Source organism: Melopsittacus undulatus, chromosome 15 (genome assembly GCF_012275295.1).
Source record: "Melopsittacus undulatus isolate bMelUnd1 chromosome 15, bMelUnd1.mat.Z, whole genome shotgun sequence".
Lineage (NCBI taxonomy): Eukaryota > Metazoa > Chordata > Aves > Psittaciformes > Psittaculidae > Melopsittacus > Melopsittacus undulatus.
This window is the reverse complement of record NC_047541.1, coordinates 3,909,853-3,925,674: the sequence shown is the minus strand read 5'-3', so window position 1 is coordinate 3,925,674 and position 15,822 is coordinate 3,909,853. Positions and strand designations below refer to the sequence as shown.

Below are 15,822 nucleotides of genomic sequence, written 5' to 3'. Positions count from 1 at the left end.
TAGCGCGGAGCGCCGATTGGCCTGCGAGCCGCGGCGGAAGCGGAAGTGGCGGGTGCGCAGGCGCGGTGCAGCCCGGGCCGAGGGCAGGGAGGTGCCATGGAGTCGCGGGGAGAGCCGCAGCGGCCGTGAGTGACGGGGCCGAGCGGGGCGGGGGGCGGGGGGGAGGCACCGCCGAGCCCCGGGGCCAGGCCCCGGCCCCGCGGTGGGCCCGGCCCGCAGGGAGCGGTCACCCGGTGCCGGCCGCGCTGAGGGATGCGCTGTGCCCCGGAGGCGGAGGATGCGGCCGCACCGCGGGGCTCGGCGGCTCTGAGCGCGTCCATCGGCCGCTGAGCGCTCCCGGTCCGAGCCGTGCTTTGCAGAGCGGGCTCCGGATCTGCTCCTCTTTGTCCTTCCTTGCGGGAGGTGGGTTCAGCAGCGAGGGCTGCGCCGCTGGGTGCGGAATAAACGTGCTTCGTGCAGGGATAGGGGTGGAACCCACCCCCCGGCCGGGCCTCCCGTGGTGCTGGGAGCAGCCGGGCTGACCCCATCTTCCCGCAGGAACAGGATGAGCCAGGGGGACTCGAACCCGGCCGCGGTGCCGCATGCCGCGGAGGACATTCAGGGGGATGACCGGTGGATGTCACAGGTAAGAGTGGGACGGGGAGGCCACCGGAGGGGCTGAACCCGCAGTCCTCAATCCAAAGCCCAGAGCAGCACTTCCCAGTGGGCATCTGTGTGAGGGAGTGACTGGGAATAGCCAAGGCAGGGGCTGGATCACCCATCCATTGTGCAGCAGGGACAAGCAGCCAGAGGATGCTCACGGCACTGCCTAACCGTTACCTTCTCTGATCTGCAGTTATGGGGTCTGGCAGGCTCACAGCTTAATTATGGGTAGCACATAGGGATGCTGCTCTTCTCACACCTGAGATTGCTGTGGGGGTTTGGGGAGCCCCCCTCTGTCCCGCAGCGGGGATGCCCATGAGGACTGTCAGCCCGCTGAGCTAACCTTGTTGCCCTCTTTCACCAGCACAACAGGTTTGTCTCGGACTGCAAAGACAAGGAGCCCGATGTGCTCTTCGTGGGGGACTCCATGGTGCAGCTGCTGCAGCAGTATGAGGTATTGCTAAAGAAAGGGGGATGTGGGGGCACAGATTCCAGTGTTTCTCTCTCTGAGCTGGTCACTGATGACCCTGGGTGATGCAGACAGGTCCTTTGCTGTGAACTGAGTGCCCTCTCCCATTCATCCTGCCCAGCTCCCTGCCCTTCCCGCTGGTGGTACGAAGCCTCTGTAGGCTGTTTGCAGTCATGCTGTGAAGCTGGTAATGACTGATTGCACTTGGACACACAGCCGCTTCCTAGTTCCTTGGGTCTCAGATCCAAACTCCCAGGGGCACCATGCAAGTTGTACCTTGCACAGCCAGAACACATTTAACCCCCAAGCACTTGTGGTGCTGCTGGCACACTGGCTTTCTTCTAAAGCTCCATGACAGACCCAGCACTCTGTGTCTCTGAGGAGCTGCTCGAGAGAGCTTCCCCTCTGTCTGTGCCAGGACTGGGTGCTCAACAGCAGCACCTCCATCCCCTGCAGACTCCAAGTAAGGCCTCAGCACGTGTTTAAAACCCTTTGTGGAAGTGAGTGTCCAGAGGCAGGCTCGTGGCTCCTCAGAGCCATCCCTGGTCAGTGCAGTGTGTTTCTTTCCTGATGAGGACAGTGCTCTGCAAACACAAAACTGGTTTCTGCTTGCAGATCTGGCGGGAGCTCTTCTCACCCCTTCATGCACTGAACTTTGGAATCGGTGGAGACACCACAGGCCATGTCCTATGGAGACTGAAGAACGGTGAACTGGAGAACATTAAACCCAAGGTACATACAGGACCTGAAGCCAGGAGCCCTGTGCTTAGATACGACTTCAGTACTTGAGGGATGCAGAACCAAGTGAGCTGCTAGCAGAGCTTTCTGTTTGAGCAGCCACTGGCACTGAGCACATCTCAGGTGTTGCAGTGTGCTGGGCTAAACCAGAATGGTTTGGGAGCAGGGCTGTATGTGAGGTGTATGCTGCTGAATGGCATCAGTAAATCGAGGCGACCTCCTAGTACTGGTGAGCATGATTTACCATGGGTGGGTGTTGGTTGGCACTGCACTGTGCCTCGCAGGTCTGAGATGTGTTCTTAGCCTCTAGAAGGGGATGGGGCAGGATTTGATGAGGAGTTAGTGGAGTGGCCAGGACGTGTGGTGAGGATGAGCTGCAGTCACTGCAAGCTCCTCAGAAGTGGGCATACCCAAGAGCTGAAGGCCTCTTGTGGCGTGGGTGCAGGCTCCAGCCTGAGGCTCCATGTCGCTTGCTGTCCCCAATGGTGTTCAGGCTTTCAGGGTCGCGAGCCCATGACAAGTGGCTGTGGACAGGCTGCAAAAGCTTTTTCTCCTTGTAGGTCATTGTTGTTTGGGTTGGAACAAATAACCACGAAAACACAGCCGAAGAAGTAGCAGGAGGGATCGAGGCCATCGTGCGCCTGATCAACACCCAGCAGCCACAGGCCAAAGTCATTGTGCTGGTACGTCTCTGGGCTGGGATATCTCCTGGAGCTGGAAAACAAACTGCCCAGGGGAGCCATGTGGCCTCTGTGCTCTCCCTCTGCAATACTCAGGGATGTGATGGGTGATTGGTGCTGGGACAAGCGGGTGTTTACCTGCTCCTGCTCTGTGCTCCCTTTGCTCCCTTGGCTGTGCAGCACTCCTCCTTTTGGGATGGGTGGAATCCTCCCCATCAGTGGTCCTCCTGCCCTGCTTAGAAGTGTTGTTGAAGAAGTCCTGTGAGGGGAAAAGGGGTGCCCACAGCTCACCTGGCTCCCTCAGCTGAGTTTCATATTGGGTCTGGATGGACCGAGCCTGACTGAAGGGAGGGATCCCTCTTGTTGCAGCCTGGATCAGAAGGGGAAGCAGGCGCTGTTATGCCAGTGGGGTTGTATGAAGCTCTGTTTTGCCTCCTCCTGTGCCAGGGCCTGCTACCTCGTGGAGAGAAGCCAAACCCGCTGCGGCAGAAGAATGCCAAGGTGAACCACCTGCTGAAAGCCTCGCTCCCCAAACTGTGCAACGTGCAGCTCCTGGATGTGGACGCCGGCTTCGTGCACACGGATGGCACCATCTCCTACCACGACATGTTTGATTTCCTGCACCTCACGGGAGGGGGCTACGCAAAGATCTGCAAACCCCTCCACGAACTGATCATGCAGCTGCTGGAGGAGACCCCTGAGGAGAAACGAGCTGCCCTGGCCTGAGCTCCCAGCATCGACAGCATCACCCAGCCCATCAGATCAGTTCTGTCACTGGCACTACAGAATCCTTCTTTCTTAAAGCACTTTCCATTGTAGAATGTTACCGGATGTCCGTACCTAGTGTTTTGAGGGGGAAGGCTGATGTTTAACTGGTCTTGTACAGATGAGGGCCGGCTGGGTTGCTTTTATTGCAGGAGGAAAGTAGCTGATGAAGTTTTACTTTTAAACCATTCCTCATTCACAAGGAGAACAGGACTGTCACTCTGTGCCCCTCTCATGTCTTGTTGCTCTGTGGTTGTCCTAGAGCCCCTGTGGCCACGCTCGGCTCCTGGCTGTAGGCGTTGTGCTCTGTGTTAGCGCTGAACAAGAATCACATTCCACTTGCAAAGCCAGAACAGATGCATTTTTCCAAACTTGGTCCCACCTTTGGAAGCTTTTTTTGGTTGGGGGTTAATGACACGTGTTGCTTTCTCACTGTCTCCCTGAAGCAGCATGAAGCTGGAACTGGGAAGCACAGGAGCAAGCGGCTCACTCCAGCGCTTGCCCTTGTGCTGTTTCCACCAGGGCACTTTTCCTCCCCTCCCTGTGCCATGTGGCTGCGGTGCTGCTGCTGCTGCCCTGTGCTCAGCCCCCTGTTGTTGCTGGCTTTTAACAGTAGCTCAGTTTAGGATCCTAATCCCCCAGTGACACTGCACTGGGCAGTTGCTTCCTCGCTGCTCTAGAGCCGCTGTTTCATTCACTCCGAGCTGCCTGTGCCACGGGGCTCTCACAGTGCTGTGCGTTGCTCCTTTTTGTTCTCTTTTTAAGGTTATGACTGTTACATCCTTTATTTCCAAAGGAAACCCATTGCCCTGTCCCAAGGCCTGCAGCACTCTGAAGCTTCACAGATTCCAAGGTGTACATTTCCTTGTCGCTTCTGGTTTAGTTGTATAAACATTTTGTTGGAGCAACTACAGCCTCTTGCAGTAACAAGTGAAGTAAAGGTGCAGGTTTTCCTGCCCTGGACACTGCTCCTTGCTCCTGGCTGAGGCAGCCACAGGGGCAGGGCTCCAGGCCAGGCAGGATTTGGGCTTAGGTTTTGTTTCGAGGGCTGCAGTAGTCACTAACGGTTGTATGAAAACAGCTTTTACTTACAACTGAAAGGTTCTCATTTTCAGAAGGAAACTGCTTTGGACCCATACGGCAGAGCCCTTGCTGAATAGATAACTCCACGTGCCAGGAAACTTGTTTTCAGCCCAGTCTGTTCCTCCTTGGCTTACCTGCTGGAGTCGGTGCCATGCACCTTGCCATGCTGACACTGCAGTATCCGGCCATGAGCCACCACCATGGGTCCTGGCAGGTAAATCCAAGAGGAATGACTGGCTTTGTATCAGGCACTCCACAGCGTGTCGGGCACGAGGGGTGTTGAGGTGTCCGAGTTGCTTGCTGTGCTCTGCTGCAGCGAAGCACATTGGTGCTGTACATAGTTTGTCTGCCCTTCTTCATAGCAGAGGGTGCTGGTGTTTGCTGCGTCTATAACCTCGCGTTAAGGAATACATGACTGTCCCCGCTACCTTCCCCTCTTCCTGTAGACTTGATCATAGCAGGATTCCTGCCTGGATTGCATGCGTAGTGTGTGTTTTGTTTCCAGTATATGTGATCTACACACAGATGAAGGAAAGATGTTCCGCTTGCCAGGATTGGAAGTAGGGAGCTCAGCAGTGGCGCGGGGGAGCAGGGATTCTGCTCCTGCCCCACGAGGCAGCTGGGGCTGTGCTGCTCCCAAGGCTCGCTCTGGAGCTCTGCTTGTTGCTGCCCAGTCCCAACCTGTCCCACTCCAGCTGCAGGCTTCTATGTGAGGGCAGTGAGGGGTTCTCGAGCTCAAAGCCAGCACCTCCTCCTGAGCCGGGTAGAGAAGGTTCCTCCTTAGGGGCCGAGCATCGTCTGTTTCATGTTCATTGCAGCAGGGACATAAAACAAAGGAAGTGAAGTGACAGAAAGAGCCTCTTGTAACTTACCAGGGGACGGGAGGATGACCACAAGATGGGACCTACGAGGAGGAAAGCCCATGCCCGGAGGTGCTGCCCTCTCCACTCGCCGCCCTGAGCCTTCCCCGGGACAAAACAGTTGTGATTCTGCTTTGGCAAAATGCATCGGCTGGTAGAGCTCACTGTTAGTGCATATCGCGATATAAATGTCAGTGTTTCACCCCACCGTGTCGCAGTGTGTGTGTGTGTGCCCGGGCGCCCACGTCTCCCTCCCTCCCTGTCTGTGTCGGTGCCTCCTTGTGTTTCGTTTCTGAGGGCTGGGGAGGTGCTGCCCTGTGCTGAGCAGCCAAACCTGCCCCCAGGGGCCTGCGGGGTCCCACCCGCCCGATCCTCGCTCCTTGTTTCACATCTGTCCTTTCCCTGCTCCACTGGGGCCTTTGTTTGTTGGTTTTCCCTCTCCTTTCCCCTGCTTCCAGAGCTGTGTGCAGGGCTCTGCAAGTGAAGGCAACCCGCACTTGGAGGACACAGCCTGGGTTTGGTTCCTCGGTGGTTTAATAGGGAGCACCCATCACCACACACCAACTCACAGCCAGCCCTGCAGAGCTCATCCTCCACTTCCAGCAGCAGCTTTGGAGCCAGTGCGAGCTCTGCTTCCTGCTCCCACACGAGTGTCCATGTGTCCCTGAGCAAGTCCTTCCATCTGCTGTCAGCACCTGGAGCACGGAGACAACGTGCAGACAGTATGAAAAGTGCTTTGGGATCCTCGGTGAGAGGAGAACCTGTAGAAATAAAGTGCACAATAGCAGCAGTGCTCGTGTCTCCTTCTGTTTGTCCTGCACAGGAGAGGGCAACAGCAGTGGAGCTCTTGGATGTCACCTCAAGCCTGCAAAACAGTTTCCTAGGAGATAATGGGGGGGTGTTAAACCGGAAAACCCAGACACAGAAAACACATGAGCACCCCAAAACCGAGGCCATGGCACAGCAGGAACGGGCTGGGGCTGGCTGGGGGTGGGGTATTCCCTGCAGCCCCATCCCTGGCTGGGGGCTCGGTGAGCAGGATGTGGCCTCAGCCCGTTTTGGGGAGGGTCGGGGGGGTCCGTGCCCCTCGGGTGGTCACTGCAGCAGAGCGAGGGCTCCCGCATGGGTCCTGTATGGGGCAGGGGCTCCTCTGAGACAGAGGTGCCCGCAGTGGGGCCCTGCAGAGGCCACAGGGCTCCCGACGGGCGGGCGCTGCCGCTGTTGCCGCTCCCCCGGTGGGAGCCGTCGCCACCGCCGCGTCACTTCCCCGGCCGGGCCCTTTATAACCGGTGACGACGCGTTACATCACCGCCGGCCCGTGTTTACAGCCGCCTGCGGAACGGGGACAGCGAAACTACCGGCATCGAACACCGGCATCGAACACCGAACACCGGCACCGGGCACCGGTATCGAACACCGGCACCGGGTACCGGCACCGAACACCGGCACCGAACACCGGGCACCGGGTACCGGCACCGAACACCCGCACCGGGCACCGCGCACAGACACCGGCAGCGGGGCCGGCACCCCCGGGCTGTGCCCGCGGCTCCGCTCGGATCCGCACCGGGCTCGGCTCGGGCCCGAGGACGCGGATCCCGGCGGCGGCACCGGCAGCGCAGCGGCAGCGGCGGCGCTCGCCATGGGGCCGCGCTCCCCGGCGCGCCCGGGCTGACCCCCCCCGCCCGCCCCGGCGGACCTTGGCCGGTGCGGGCGCGGCCGGGGATGCTGCGGGGATGGCGAGCACCGGGGCGGCCGCGCTGGCCCGGGCGCTGCTGGCCTGGGCGCTGCTGGCCCTGCCGCCCGCCATGGCCCAGCCCTGCGGCCGCCCCGAGGTGAGGGAGAGGGAGGCCCGATTCAACACCACCTACAGCGACTGGGTGAGCGCAGACCTGCTCAACATCTACGCCTTCAATCACAGCGTCCGCAGGAACACGGTGAGCCGGGGGCGGCCCCTGCCCCACTGCAGCCCCCCACGGAGCTCCGGGGGGCCACGGAGGGGTCCCCGGACGGGACACGGGACACGGGCTCTGCCACGAGGGCCGAGCAAAGTCCAGCGCCTGTGTTCCTGTCCGCAGACGGAGGGCGTGCGGGTGTCGGTGAACGTCCTGTCCGACCACAAGGACCTGCCCGTCCTGTTCGTGGTGAGGCAGAAGGAGGCGGTGGTGTCCTTCCAGGTGCCGCTCATCCTCCGGGGGCTGTGAGTAGGGCCGGGCCGGGGGGGCCGGGCCGGGCTGCAGGCAGGGATCCCGCAGCACAGCAGGGCTCTGGCCGCGCAGGTACCAGCGCAAGTACGCGTACCAGGAGGTGAGCCGCACGCTGTGCCAGCCGCAGACCAAGGCCGAAGTGGAGACCCAGCACTTCTACGTGGATGTGTCCACACTGTCCCTCAATGCCTCCTACCAACTGCGCGTCACCCACGTGGAGAACTTCGTGCTGAGGTGAGGGCAGCCCTGGTCCCCAGCCCCGCTCCTTGCCAGGGCCACTGGCCACAGGCTCACCACCCATCAGCTCCACCGTGTTCCCCACAGGACTAATAAGGGGTTCAGCTTCAATGCCACAGCTGCACAGCCGCAGGTGAGGAGGAGCTGCTGGGGATGGGGAGGAGAGGACAGGCACCATGGCACTGATGGCTCTTCCCCACCAGTATTTCAAGTACGAGTTCCCCGACGGAGTGGACTCGGTGATCGTGAAGGTGACCTCGGCCATGGCCTTCCCCTGCTCCGTCATCTCCATCCAGGATGTGGTGGTGGGTTCGGGTGCTGGGGCCTCTCTCTGGGTCACCCGTGATGCCCCATAGGGCTGACGATCCCTGTGTCCCCTCAGTGCCCTGTCTATGACCTGGACAACAACGTGGCCTTCATCGGCATGTACCAGACCATGACCAAGAAGGCAGCCATCACGGTGCAGGTGAGTGTGGGGCTGTGCTGGCCCCTGCCTGGTGCTGGGGGTACCAGCCCTGAGCCCCCCAAAGCCAGGCTCTGCTCACCCCGTCTGGGATGGCTGTTGCAGAAGAAGGATTTCCCCAGCAACAGCTTCTATGTGGTGGTGGTGGTGAAGACGGAGGACGAGGCATGCGGGGGGGATCTGCCCTATTACCCCCTGTCCAGGGATGCCTTACCAGGTATGCTGGGGGAGGCCCCCACTGCGAGCGCATCCCTGCTGCCATGGTTGGGTGCTGAGCCCCCAGCCTGTGCCCTCTTCCAGATGACCCCGTGGACCAGCACAACCGGCAGAAGACGCTGGAGGTGATGGTGTCACCTGCCATAACCTGTAAGCATGGAGGGGCCATTCAGGGCTGGGGGTGCTGGGGTCCATGGGTCCCATAGCAGCAGGTCCCCACTGAGGGCTTGTTCTGGCTCTGCGCAGCGGAAGCCTACGTGAGGAGCATGCTCTTCTGCCTGGGCATCTTCCTGTCCTTCTACGTGCTCACACTGCTCATCGCCTGCTGGGAGAGCTGCCGGTGAGTTCCTGTGTCCCAGGTGCTGCCTTGGAGCCATCCTGTCCCCGGGGCATGGCTTTGGTTGGGCCGTGCCCCTCGGCCTTGGCTCCTCACAGTGCTTCCCTATCAGGCAGCAGAAGAGGAAGGGGCTCCTGGCAGCCATGGACTCGCCCAGCCTGGACACGGGTGAGGGGCTGCTCACATCACCAGGGGGTTACCGGGGGGGGTCATGGTTATTTTGCCCTCTGGAGCCCATGGCAAAGCCCTTGCAGAGGTTCCCTGCTGCCCCCGAGCCCTGCTGAGCTCCAGGGACACATCCCAGTGTGAGGGGGACAGGGACATCCTGGGGCTGGGTTCCCCTCTCTGCGGCTGGGGCACCTCACTGAGTCTGTCTCTTTCCTTCCACGCTTTCCGGGGACTCCCAGCATCTCTACTGGGTAGGTGCAGCCTCTGCTCCCCCCTTGGTTGGGGGCTGTGGGTTGTGCAGCACCACGGGAGCTGCTGCAGCCTCATGGGGACCCTCTTGCAGGACATGGCCGCAGCATCCCTGACTCTTTCCTGGGCCATTCTCCCTACGACAGCTATGGCTATGGCTCCTTTGGTGAGTGCCACCACCACACACCGCCCCTCGCCTCCCTGCCTGCGTGACCCTGACTGTCTGCCTGTCCCGTCCTTGTCCTTGTCCTTGCAGGGAACGGCTCCTCCAGCAGCACCGAGGGCGTCACGGACAGCCTGTGCTCTGCAGAGGTCCCCTATGGCTACGTGGGTGAGTGCCGGGGCGGCAGCGTGGCGCCTGCCATGGCCACCGCTGTGCTGCCGCTGGCACCCGGCTCTGCCCCTCTCCATGTCCTGGGAAGGGTCCCTGCGGTACCAGCCCCTCCGTGCCAGCCCATAGCGGGATCTGCACCGGTGCCACCGGGGTGGGCACACACCGGGACCCCCGCTGGGGCTCCCCCGCTCCTGCTCCGGTAACTCTGGCTTTCCTTTGAAGGGCAGGAGCAGTTCAAGCGGCGCACACCCTCCACCCCGATGAGGCCGCTGAGCATTGCCATGGGTAGATGCTGGTACTGGGCAGGGACGGGCCAATCAACCCCCAATCTGCCCCATGCACAAGCACTTCCCTCCCCAGGCAGAGCCAGGGCAGGGGGGACATGGTCCTGCTGGTCCCAAGCCATCCCCAGCCATGGGGGACAAGGGGTGATGCTCCCTGGTAGTGCCTGAAGGGCTCAGGTTAATTGGGTGACTGATTGGGGTGCATGGGGTGGCACTGGGTGCATCGGGCACCACTGATGCCCGCTCGGTGCAGGGGAGCGCTCGCTGGAGCACGTGGTGGGACGGCCGCGCATGGACTCGCTCAGCTCGGTGGAGGAGGATGACTATGACACCCTGGCTGATATCGACTATGACAAGAACGTGATCCGCACCAAGGTGGGTCCTGCCCCACAGCCCCGGCCCCCTGCCCCACTGCCCCACTGAGCCCTCCTGCCTCTGCTTCCAGCAATACCTCTGCGTGGCCGACCTGGCGCGCAAGGACAAGCGGGTGCTGCGCAAGAAGTACCAGATCTACTTCTGGTGAGTGGGGTCGGGGTTGGGGGGCACAGAGCAGGGTCTGGGCCTGGGGACCCCCTGACACCCTTCCCATGCCTCTTAAGGAACATTGCCACCATCGCTGTGTTCTACGCCCTCCCCGTGGTCCAGCTCGTCATCACCTACCAGACAGTAAGTGGGGACGTGGGGGCAGCATATGGGGCTTTTGGGGGCTTTGGCCCCCAACTGTGCACCCCAGATGCAATGGGGATGTCCCCCATATCCCCGCGTCCCACTTCCACCTCGTCTCCCTGTGCCTGCAGGTGGTGAACGTCACCGGCAACCAGGACATCTGCTACTACAACTTCCTCTGTGCTCACCCGCTGGGGAACCTCAGGTGGGTTTGGGGGCCGTGGTTGGCACCTGGGGGGGTCCCGGTGCACAGGGAGGGGGTTCTGCAACACCCGCATCCGATTGTCCCCCCGCAGCGCCTTCAACAACATCCTCAGCAACCTGGGCTATGTGCTGCTGGGGCTGCTCTTCCTGCTCATCATCCTGCAGCGCGAGATCAACTACAACCGCGCGCTCCTGCGCAACGATGCCTATGCCCTGGTAAGGGACTGGTGGCCACAGGGCTGTGTGCTGGGGGGGGCTCAGCCCCACAGGGCCCCCATTCCTTCCCTTCTTCCCTCCTGCTGCAGGAGTGCGGCATCCCCAAGCACTTCGGGCTCTTCTACGCCATGGGCACGGCGCTGATGATGGAGGGGCTGCTCAGTGCCTGCTACCACGTCTGCCCCAACTACACCAACTTCCAGTTCGGTGGGTGCCCCCCATCACCCCCATTGTTGTGCTGGGCCCCCCCGCCCTGCTCATTGCTATCCCCCCACAGACACCTCCTTCATGTACATGATTGCTGGGCTCTGCATGCTGAAGCTGTACCAGAAGCGTCACCCGGACATCAACGCCAGCGCCTACAGCGCCTACGCCTGCCTGGCCCTTGTCATCTTCTTCTCTGTGGTCGGTGTGGTGAGTACAGGGGTGTCTATGGGCGGGGGGGGCAGCCGGTCAGGGCACCCCATTGCCCACCGTCTGCTCGCCCCACAGGTCTTTGGGAAGGGGAACACGGCATTCTGGATTGTCTTCTCCGTCATCCACATCGTGGCCACGCTGCTGCTGAGCACACAGCTCTACTACATGGGACGCTGGAAGCTGGGTGAGGCAGGGGCATTGCTGCAAGTGGGGTGGGTGGAGGCAGCTTCTCCTTGTCCTTATCCTTTATCCTTATCCTTCTCCTTATCCTTTATCCTTGTCCTTATCCTTCTCCTTCTCCTTGTCCTTATCCTTCTTCTTTCTCCCTCCCCTGTCCCCACAGACTCGGGCATCCTGCGCCGGATCCTGCACGTGCTGTACACAGACTGCGTCCGGCAGTGCAGCGGGCCCATGTACGTGGTGAGTGCTGGCACTGGGGCCCCAGCCCTGCAGACACCCTCCTTGCACCCCTCCTTGCACTGCCCTCACGTTCCCTCCGCACCCTTTGCAGGATCGGATGGTGCTCTTGGTCATGGGGAACATCATCAACTGGTCCCTGTGAGTGCAGAGCTGGGCACACACCAGACCCTGCACCGCTTGTCCCAGCCCAAACCGTGCTCCCATCCCTGCTGCTGCCCCATCCCACCCCTGCAGCACGGAGCCCTGGCTGCGGTCCCCTCACCGGGGAGCAGAGCATGACCGGACCCCATTGCTGCAGCACAGCGGGTGCATGGGCACGGCGGGCAGGGGACCCCGGTGCTGCGCTGACCCCGCTGCCTGTCCCTGCCTCCCCAGCGCTGCCTACGGCCTCATTGTCCGCCCCAATGACTTCGCTTCCTACCTGCTGGCCATCGGCATCTGCAACCTGCTCCTCTACTTCGCCTTCTACATCATCATGAAGGTGGGAGGCGAGCGCGCTATGTGGGGCGGGCAGGTCAGGGCTGGGCCCCCCACAGCCCCTGCTGCCCACTGACCATGGCTGCCCCACAGCTCCGCAGTGGGGAGCGCATCAAGCTCATCCCCTTGCTCTGCATCATCGGCACCTCCGTGGTCTGGGGCTTCGCCCTCTTCTTCTTCTTCCAGGGGCTCAGCACGTGGCAGGTGAGTGGTGGGTGCTGCAGGGGCTGTGGGTGGCCATAGACCGGTGCGGTGATGGGTGTCCTGTCCCCAACAGAAAACCCCGGCTGAGTCCCGGGAGCACAACCGCGACTGCATCCTGCTCGAGTTCTTCGATGACCACGACATCTGGCACTTCCTCTCCTCCATTGCCATGTTCGGTTCCTTCCTGGTAGGTGCCGGCTGCCACTGCCTGGCTCCTGCATCCCTGGTCCCCCCTGGCTCACCCGGTCCCCTTGCTCTGCAGGTGCTGCTGACGCTGGATGATGACCTGGACTGTGTCCAGCGGGACAAGATCTATGTCTTCTAGGGGCCTGCAGCCACCCCTGCCCCGGGACTGTGCCAAACGCAGCCCTAAGGGTCCAGCTGGGTCCCACCAGCCACTCCGTCCCCTCCCCGGGGGTCCCGGTGTGCCTCGTCCCCACCGCCGGCTCCCCCCCGGCTCTCCGTGCCCGTCCCAGGCTGTCAGAGCCAGAATCAGGGCTAGGGCCTGCTGGTGCCAGTGGCAAAGGTGCTGCTGCCACTCCGTGCCCGTGGCGTGGGGCAGAGGCCCTGGGTCAGGGCCATGCCAGCAGCCCCGTGCCCCCAGCATGCGGGTGGGGGTCTCTCTTCAGTGCCTGAATCGTGGGGATGGGGGGGGTGTGGGTCCGGCAGTGGCAGCCGTGGGGGGGGCCCCACTCGTGTGTGCTGCAGCACCCGGGGGGTGCCAGCCCCTCTGTGCCCCCCGCGCGGCTGTGGGGTCCCCACGTTGGGTATGCGGGGAAGGGACTCGCATTAAAGTGTCTGCACTTTGCCCGTTGCCTCCTCTGGGTCCGGGGGGGGCAGAGCCGGTGCCGTCGGGGGTCGCAGGGAGCGCCCGCAGCTCCGCGGCTATAGAAGGGCCGTGGCTGCTCCGCGCAGAGGCACGCGGGGAATGCGCGAGGAGCAGCCCCCGATTTTCGGAGTCTTTCCCCAAATATGGAGCCGGGGACGGGGCGGGGGGAGAACCGGGGAGCCCCCCCCCCGCGGTGACGTCACCGTCCCGGAGCCCGGCTTTTAGCGCGGGGCCGCGCTCCCGAGCGCGCAGTGCCCGCTCCGCGCAGCACCCGCGTCCGACTGTACCACCCGTGAGTGTGCGGGGGGGGCGGGGGGAGCGCAGCCGTGGGGAGCGCAGCTATGGGGAGCGCAGCTATGGGGAGCGCAGCCATGGGGAGCAGGATGGAGCCCGGGATGGGATGGAGCTCTGGGGATGCGGGCGCTGCTCCTGCCCCACAGCACCGCGCTGCTGTTGGGGCTCAGGGGCTGTGGATGGGCCGGGCTCAGCCCCACGGTGGCCAGAGGGGTGTGTGGGGCTCAGAGCAGTGTGGAGGGGGTGATGCCAAACCCCACTCACCGCGGTATGTCTGGTGTCTCTGGGTGGCAACCAGAGATGGGCATTGGGCTGGTGCGTTCTCAGGCATCTGATGACCAGCCGTGGGGTGGAGGGAGCTGTGACCGGTGAGGCTGGGGCCCAAATACCATCACCGTGTGCCAGGCTGGGACATGGCACAGGGCACTGCCGGCCATGGCACTGCTGGATGTGGCTGTTGGTGCTCAGGATGTGGGCACTGGCTTCCTGTGGGGCTCATGGGACACCCGGACATAAACCATGGGGTACCCATGCATGGCCGGCAGCAGGAGGGGTCAGCATCCTCTGCCGCACTGGGTTGTGCCAGGTCTCAGCCATCCCAGAGGATCCAGTGTTCCCAGCAGTCATGAGGAGCCATCCCGGGGCAGGGTATGGATGTGGGACCAAGCCGGCAGCTCCCCAAGGGCACAGCCCTGGTTCTGAGGCTTAACCCCAAGCAGGGAACAGTGCAGGAGGAGCAGGGCAGCCCCACCGAGGGCTGGGGTCCCGGCTCCCTGCGCCATTCCTGCCTGGCATCCTCCTGGCATCCTCCTGGCATCCTCCTGGCATCCTCCTGGCACCCTGTAGCTACCTGCGCTCCCTGCCCACAGCATGTCCTTACAAGGGCACGGGCACGGCTCCCACCGCATCCGGCCTCGCCTGGGATGAGGCTGCTCTGTGGCACATCCGAAGCCTTGGAGCAGGGACAGGGATGGGATTGTGGCTGTGCGCTCCCCTCCATCATGCCTGAGGGGCCACTGTGTGGCAAGGGAAGAGCTATTGGAGGGTGCCCCGAGGTGCTGGGGTGGCTGCGGCTCCCATCAGCACCTCCACATCCCAGTCCCCATCCCGGCATCAGGTCTCCCACGTGCCGCAGCGATGGCGAACAAGGGCCCAGCATATGGCATGAGCAGGGACGTGCAGTCCAAGATAGAGAAGAAGTATGACGACGAGCTGGAGGAGCGGCTGGTGGAGTGGATCGTGGCGCAGTGTGGGGCTGCCGTGGGGCGCCCCGAGCGGGGCCGCCTGGGCTTCCAGGTCTGGCTGAAGAACGGCATCGTAAGTGTGGGGCCGGAGCGGCAGGGCTGTGGGGCAGGCGGTGGGAGCCCCACAGTGCAGCGATGCCAGGCTCTCCTCTGCCCGCAGGTCCTCAGCAGGCTGGTGAACAGCCTCTACCCCGACGGCTCCAAGCCCGTGAAGATCCCCGATACCCCTCCTACCATGGTCTTCAAGCAGATGGAGCAGATCGCCCAGTTCCTCAAGGCAGCTGAGGACTATGGTGTGGTCAAGACTGACATATTCCAGACCGTCGACCTCTTTGAAGGTGCGTGGGGGAACCGGGGTTGGGAGGGATGGGGCTGCTGCGCTGTGCCCATCCTCACAGCCTCCATCCATTGCAGCCAAGGACATGGCGGCGGTGCAGAGGACGCTGATGGCGCTGGGGAGCCTGGCGATCACCAAGAACGATGGGCACTACCATGGGGACCCCAACTGGTTCATGAAGTGAGTGTGGGGGGAGCCCAGTGCTGGGCCTGGGGACTCCCCTGCCCCATGGCAGCCTGGAGGGGGCTCTGCCCACTGCCGGGATGTGGGAATGGCAGTGCCTGCACCTCCCTGGTGAATGCAACCCAGGGGACGCGGGTGCTCCATGTCCGGTCCCTCCATCCCATAGGAAAGCGCAGGAGCACAAGCGGGAGTTCACCGAGAGCCAACTGAAGGAGGGCAAGAACGTCATCGGCCTACAGATGGGCAGCAACAAGGGGGCATCACAGGCGGGGATGAGCTACGGCCGACCCCGGCAGATCATCAGCTAAACCCCCCCTGTACCCGCTGCCCCCGGCCCAGCGCCGGGGCCACCACCACCCCTCACACTGGTATTTATTGGCACGACCGCGCCTGCCATCGCCAGCGCCGCTCCGCAGCCGTGGGCTGAGCCCGGAGCCACCGCAGCCCTGCCGCAGCCACCGCCGCTCGCTTCGGGAGGGAGCAGAATTGGTTTTGTACTTGGGGTTCGGTCAACATTAAAAGGTTCTTCATGAGCGCGGCTCCGGATGTGTTCCCTCTATGAGGATGCGGCTCTGCCCTGGGTGCAGCATCCATGGTTATCC

At 62.5% G+C, this 15,822-nt stretch overlaps 3 protein-coding genes across 6 annotated transcripts; all 3 read left to right on the top strand.

Annotated features, from left to right (window-relative positions):
- The first annotated feature begins 25 nt into the window (after positions 1-25).
- PAFAH1B2 (platelet activating factor acetylhydrolase 1b catalytic subunit 2) lies at positions 26-6,027 on the top strand. Its single transcript, XM_034069455.1, has 6 exons — positions 26-125; positions 538-625; positions 1,007-1,096; positions 1,727-1,843; positions 2,410-2,532; positions 2,977-6,027. Exons 1-6 carry the CDS (start codon positions 97-99, stop codon positions 3,253-3,255), a joined length of 726 nt encoding a protein of 241 aa, XP_033925346.1. The 5' UTR covers positions 26-96; the 3' UTR covers positions 3,256-6,027.
- Positions 6,028-6,970: 943 nt separating this feature from the next.
- On the top strand, positions 6,971-13,141 carry SIDT2 (SID1 transmembrane family member 2). 4 transcript variants are annotated; one of them, XM_034069451.1, is made up of 28 exons: positions 6,971-7,171; positions 7,313-7,434; positions 7,514-7,675; positions 7,766-7,811; positions 7,882-7,983; positions 8,061-8,144; positions 8,247-8,358; positions 8,442-8,507; positions 8,604-8,697; positions 8,807-8,862; positions 9,102-9,113; positions 9,206-9,277; positions 9,368-9,442; positions 9,668-9,730; positions 9,983-10,104; positions 10,175-10,248; positions 10,329-10,395; positions 10,527-10,600; positions 10,692-10,815; positions 10,905-11,022; positions 11,093-11,229; positions 11,308-11,416; positions 11,576-11,652; positions 11,744-11,790; positions 12,028-12,133; positions 12,223-12,333; positions 12,407-12,520; positions 12,596-13,141. In XM_034069451.1, exons 1-28 carry the CDS (start codon positions 6,971-6,973, stop codon positions 12,656-12,658), a joined length of 2,610 nt encoding a protein of 869 aa, XP_033925342.1. In that variant the 3' UTR covers positions 12,659-13,141. The 4 variants fall into 4 exon arrangements, with proteins under 4 accessions (XP_033925342.1, XP_033925343.1, XP_033925345.1 ...); XM_034069452.1 differs by lacking the exon at positions 9,102-9,113 and having other exon boundaries at positions 6,979-7,171; XM_034069453.1 differs by lacking the exon at positions 9,668-9,730 and having other exon boundaries at positions 6,994-7,171.
- Positions 13,142-13,370: 229 nt separating this feature from the next.
- On the top strand, positions 13,371-15,753 carry TAGLN (transgelin). The gene is made up of 5 exons (XM_034069547.1): positions 13,371-13,454; positions 14,574-14,773; positions 14,861-15,038; positions 15,115-15,217; positions 15,387-15,753. The coding sequence occupies exons 2-5, from the start codon at positions 14,594-14,596 to the stop codon at positions 15,526-15,528; spliced, it is 603 nt and encodes a 200-aa protein (XP_033925438.1). The 5' UTR covers positions 13,371-13,454; positions 14,574-14,593; the 3' UTR covers positions 15,529-15,753.
- Positions 15,754-15,822: the final 69 nt, after the last annotated feature.

Coding starts and splice junctions, on each gene's coding strand:
- PAFAH1B2 (XM_034069455.1), top strand. CDS start 97: ATGGAGTCGCGGGGAGAGCCGCAGCGGCC. Junction 126..537: donor CGGGGAGAGCCGCAGCGGCC/GTGAGTGACGGG, acceptor ATCTTCCCGCAG/GAACAGGATGAGCCAGGGGG. Junction 626..1,006: donor ATGACCGGTGGATGTCACAG/GTAAGAGTGGGA, acceptor CTCTTTCACCAG/CACAACAGGTTTGTCTCGGA.
- SIDT2 (XM_034069451.1), top strand. CDS start 6,971: ATGGCGAGCACCGGGGCGGCCGCGCTGGCCCGGGCGCTGCTGGCCTGG. Junction 7,172..7,312: donor ACAGCGTCCGCAGGAACACG/GTGAGCCGGGGG, acceptor TCCTGTCCGCAG/ACGGAGGGCGTGCGGGTGTC. Junction 7,812..7,881: donor CCACAGCTGCACAGCCGCAG/GTGAGGAGGAGC, acceptor CTTCCCCACCAG/TATTTCAAGTACGAGTTCCC.
- TAGLN (XM_034069547.1), top strand. CDS start 14,594: ATGGCGAACAAGGGCCCAGCATATGGCATGAGCAGGGACGTGCAGTCC. Junction 14,774..14,860: donor TCTGGCTGAAGAACGGCATC/GTAAGTGTGGGG, acceptor CTCTGCCCGCAG/GTCCTCAGCAGGCTGGTGAA. Junction 15,039..15,114: donor GACCGTCGACCTCTTTGAAG/GTGCGTGGGGGA, acceptor CATCCATTGCAG/CCAAGGACATGGCGGCGGTG.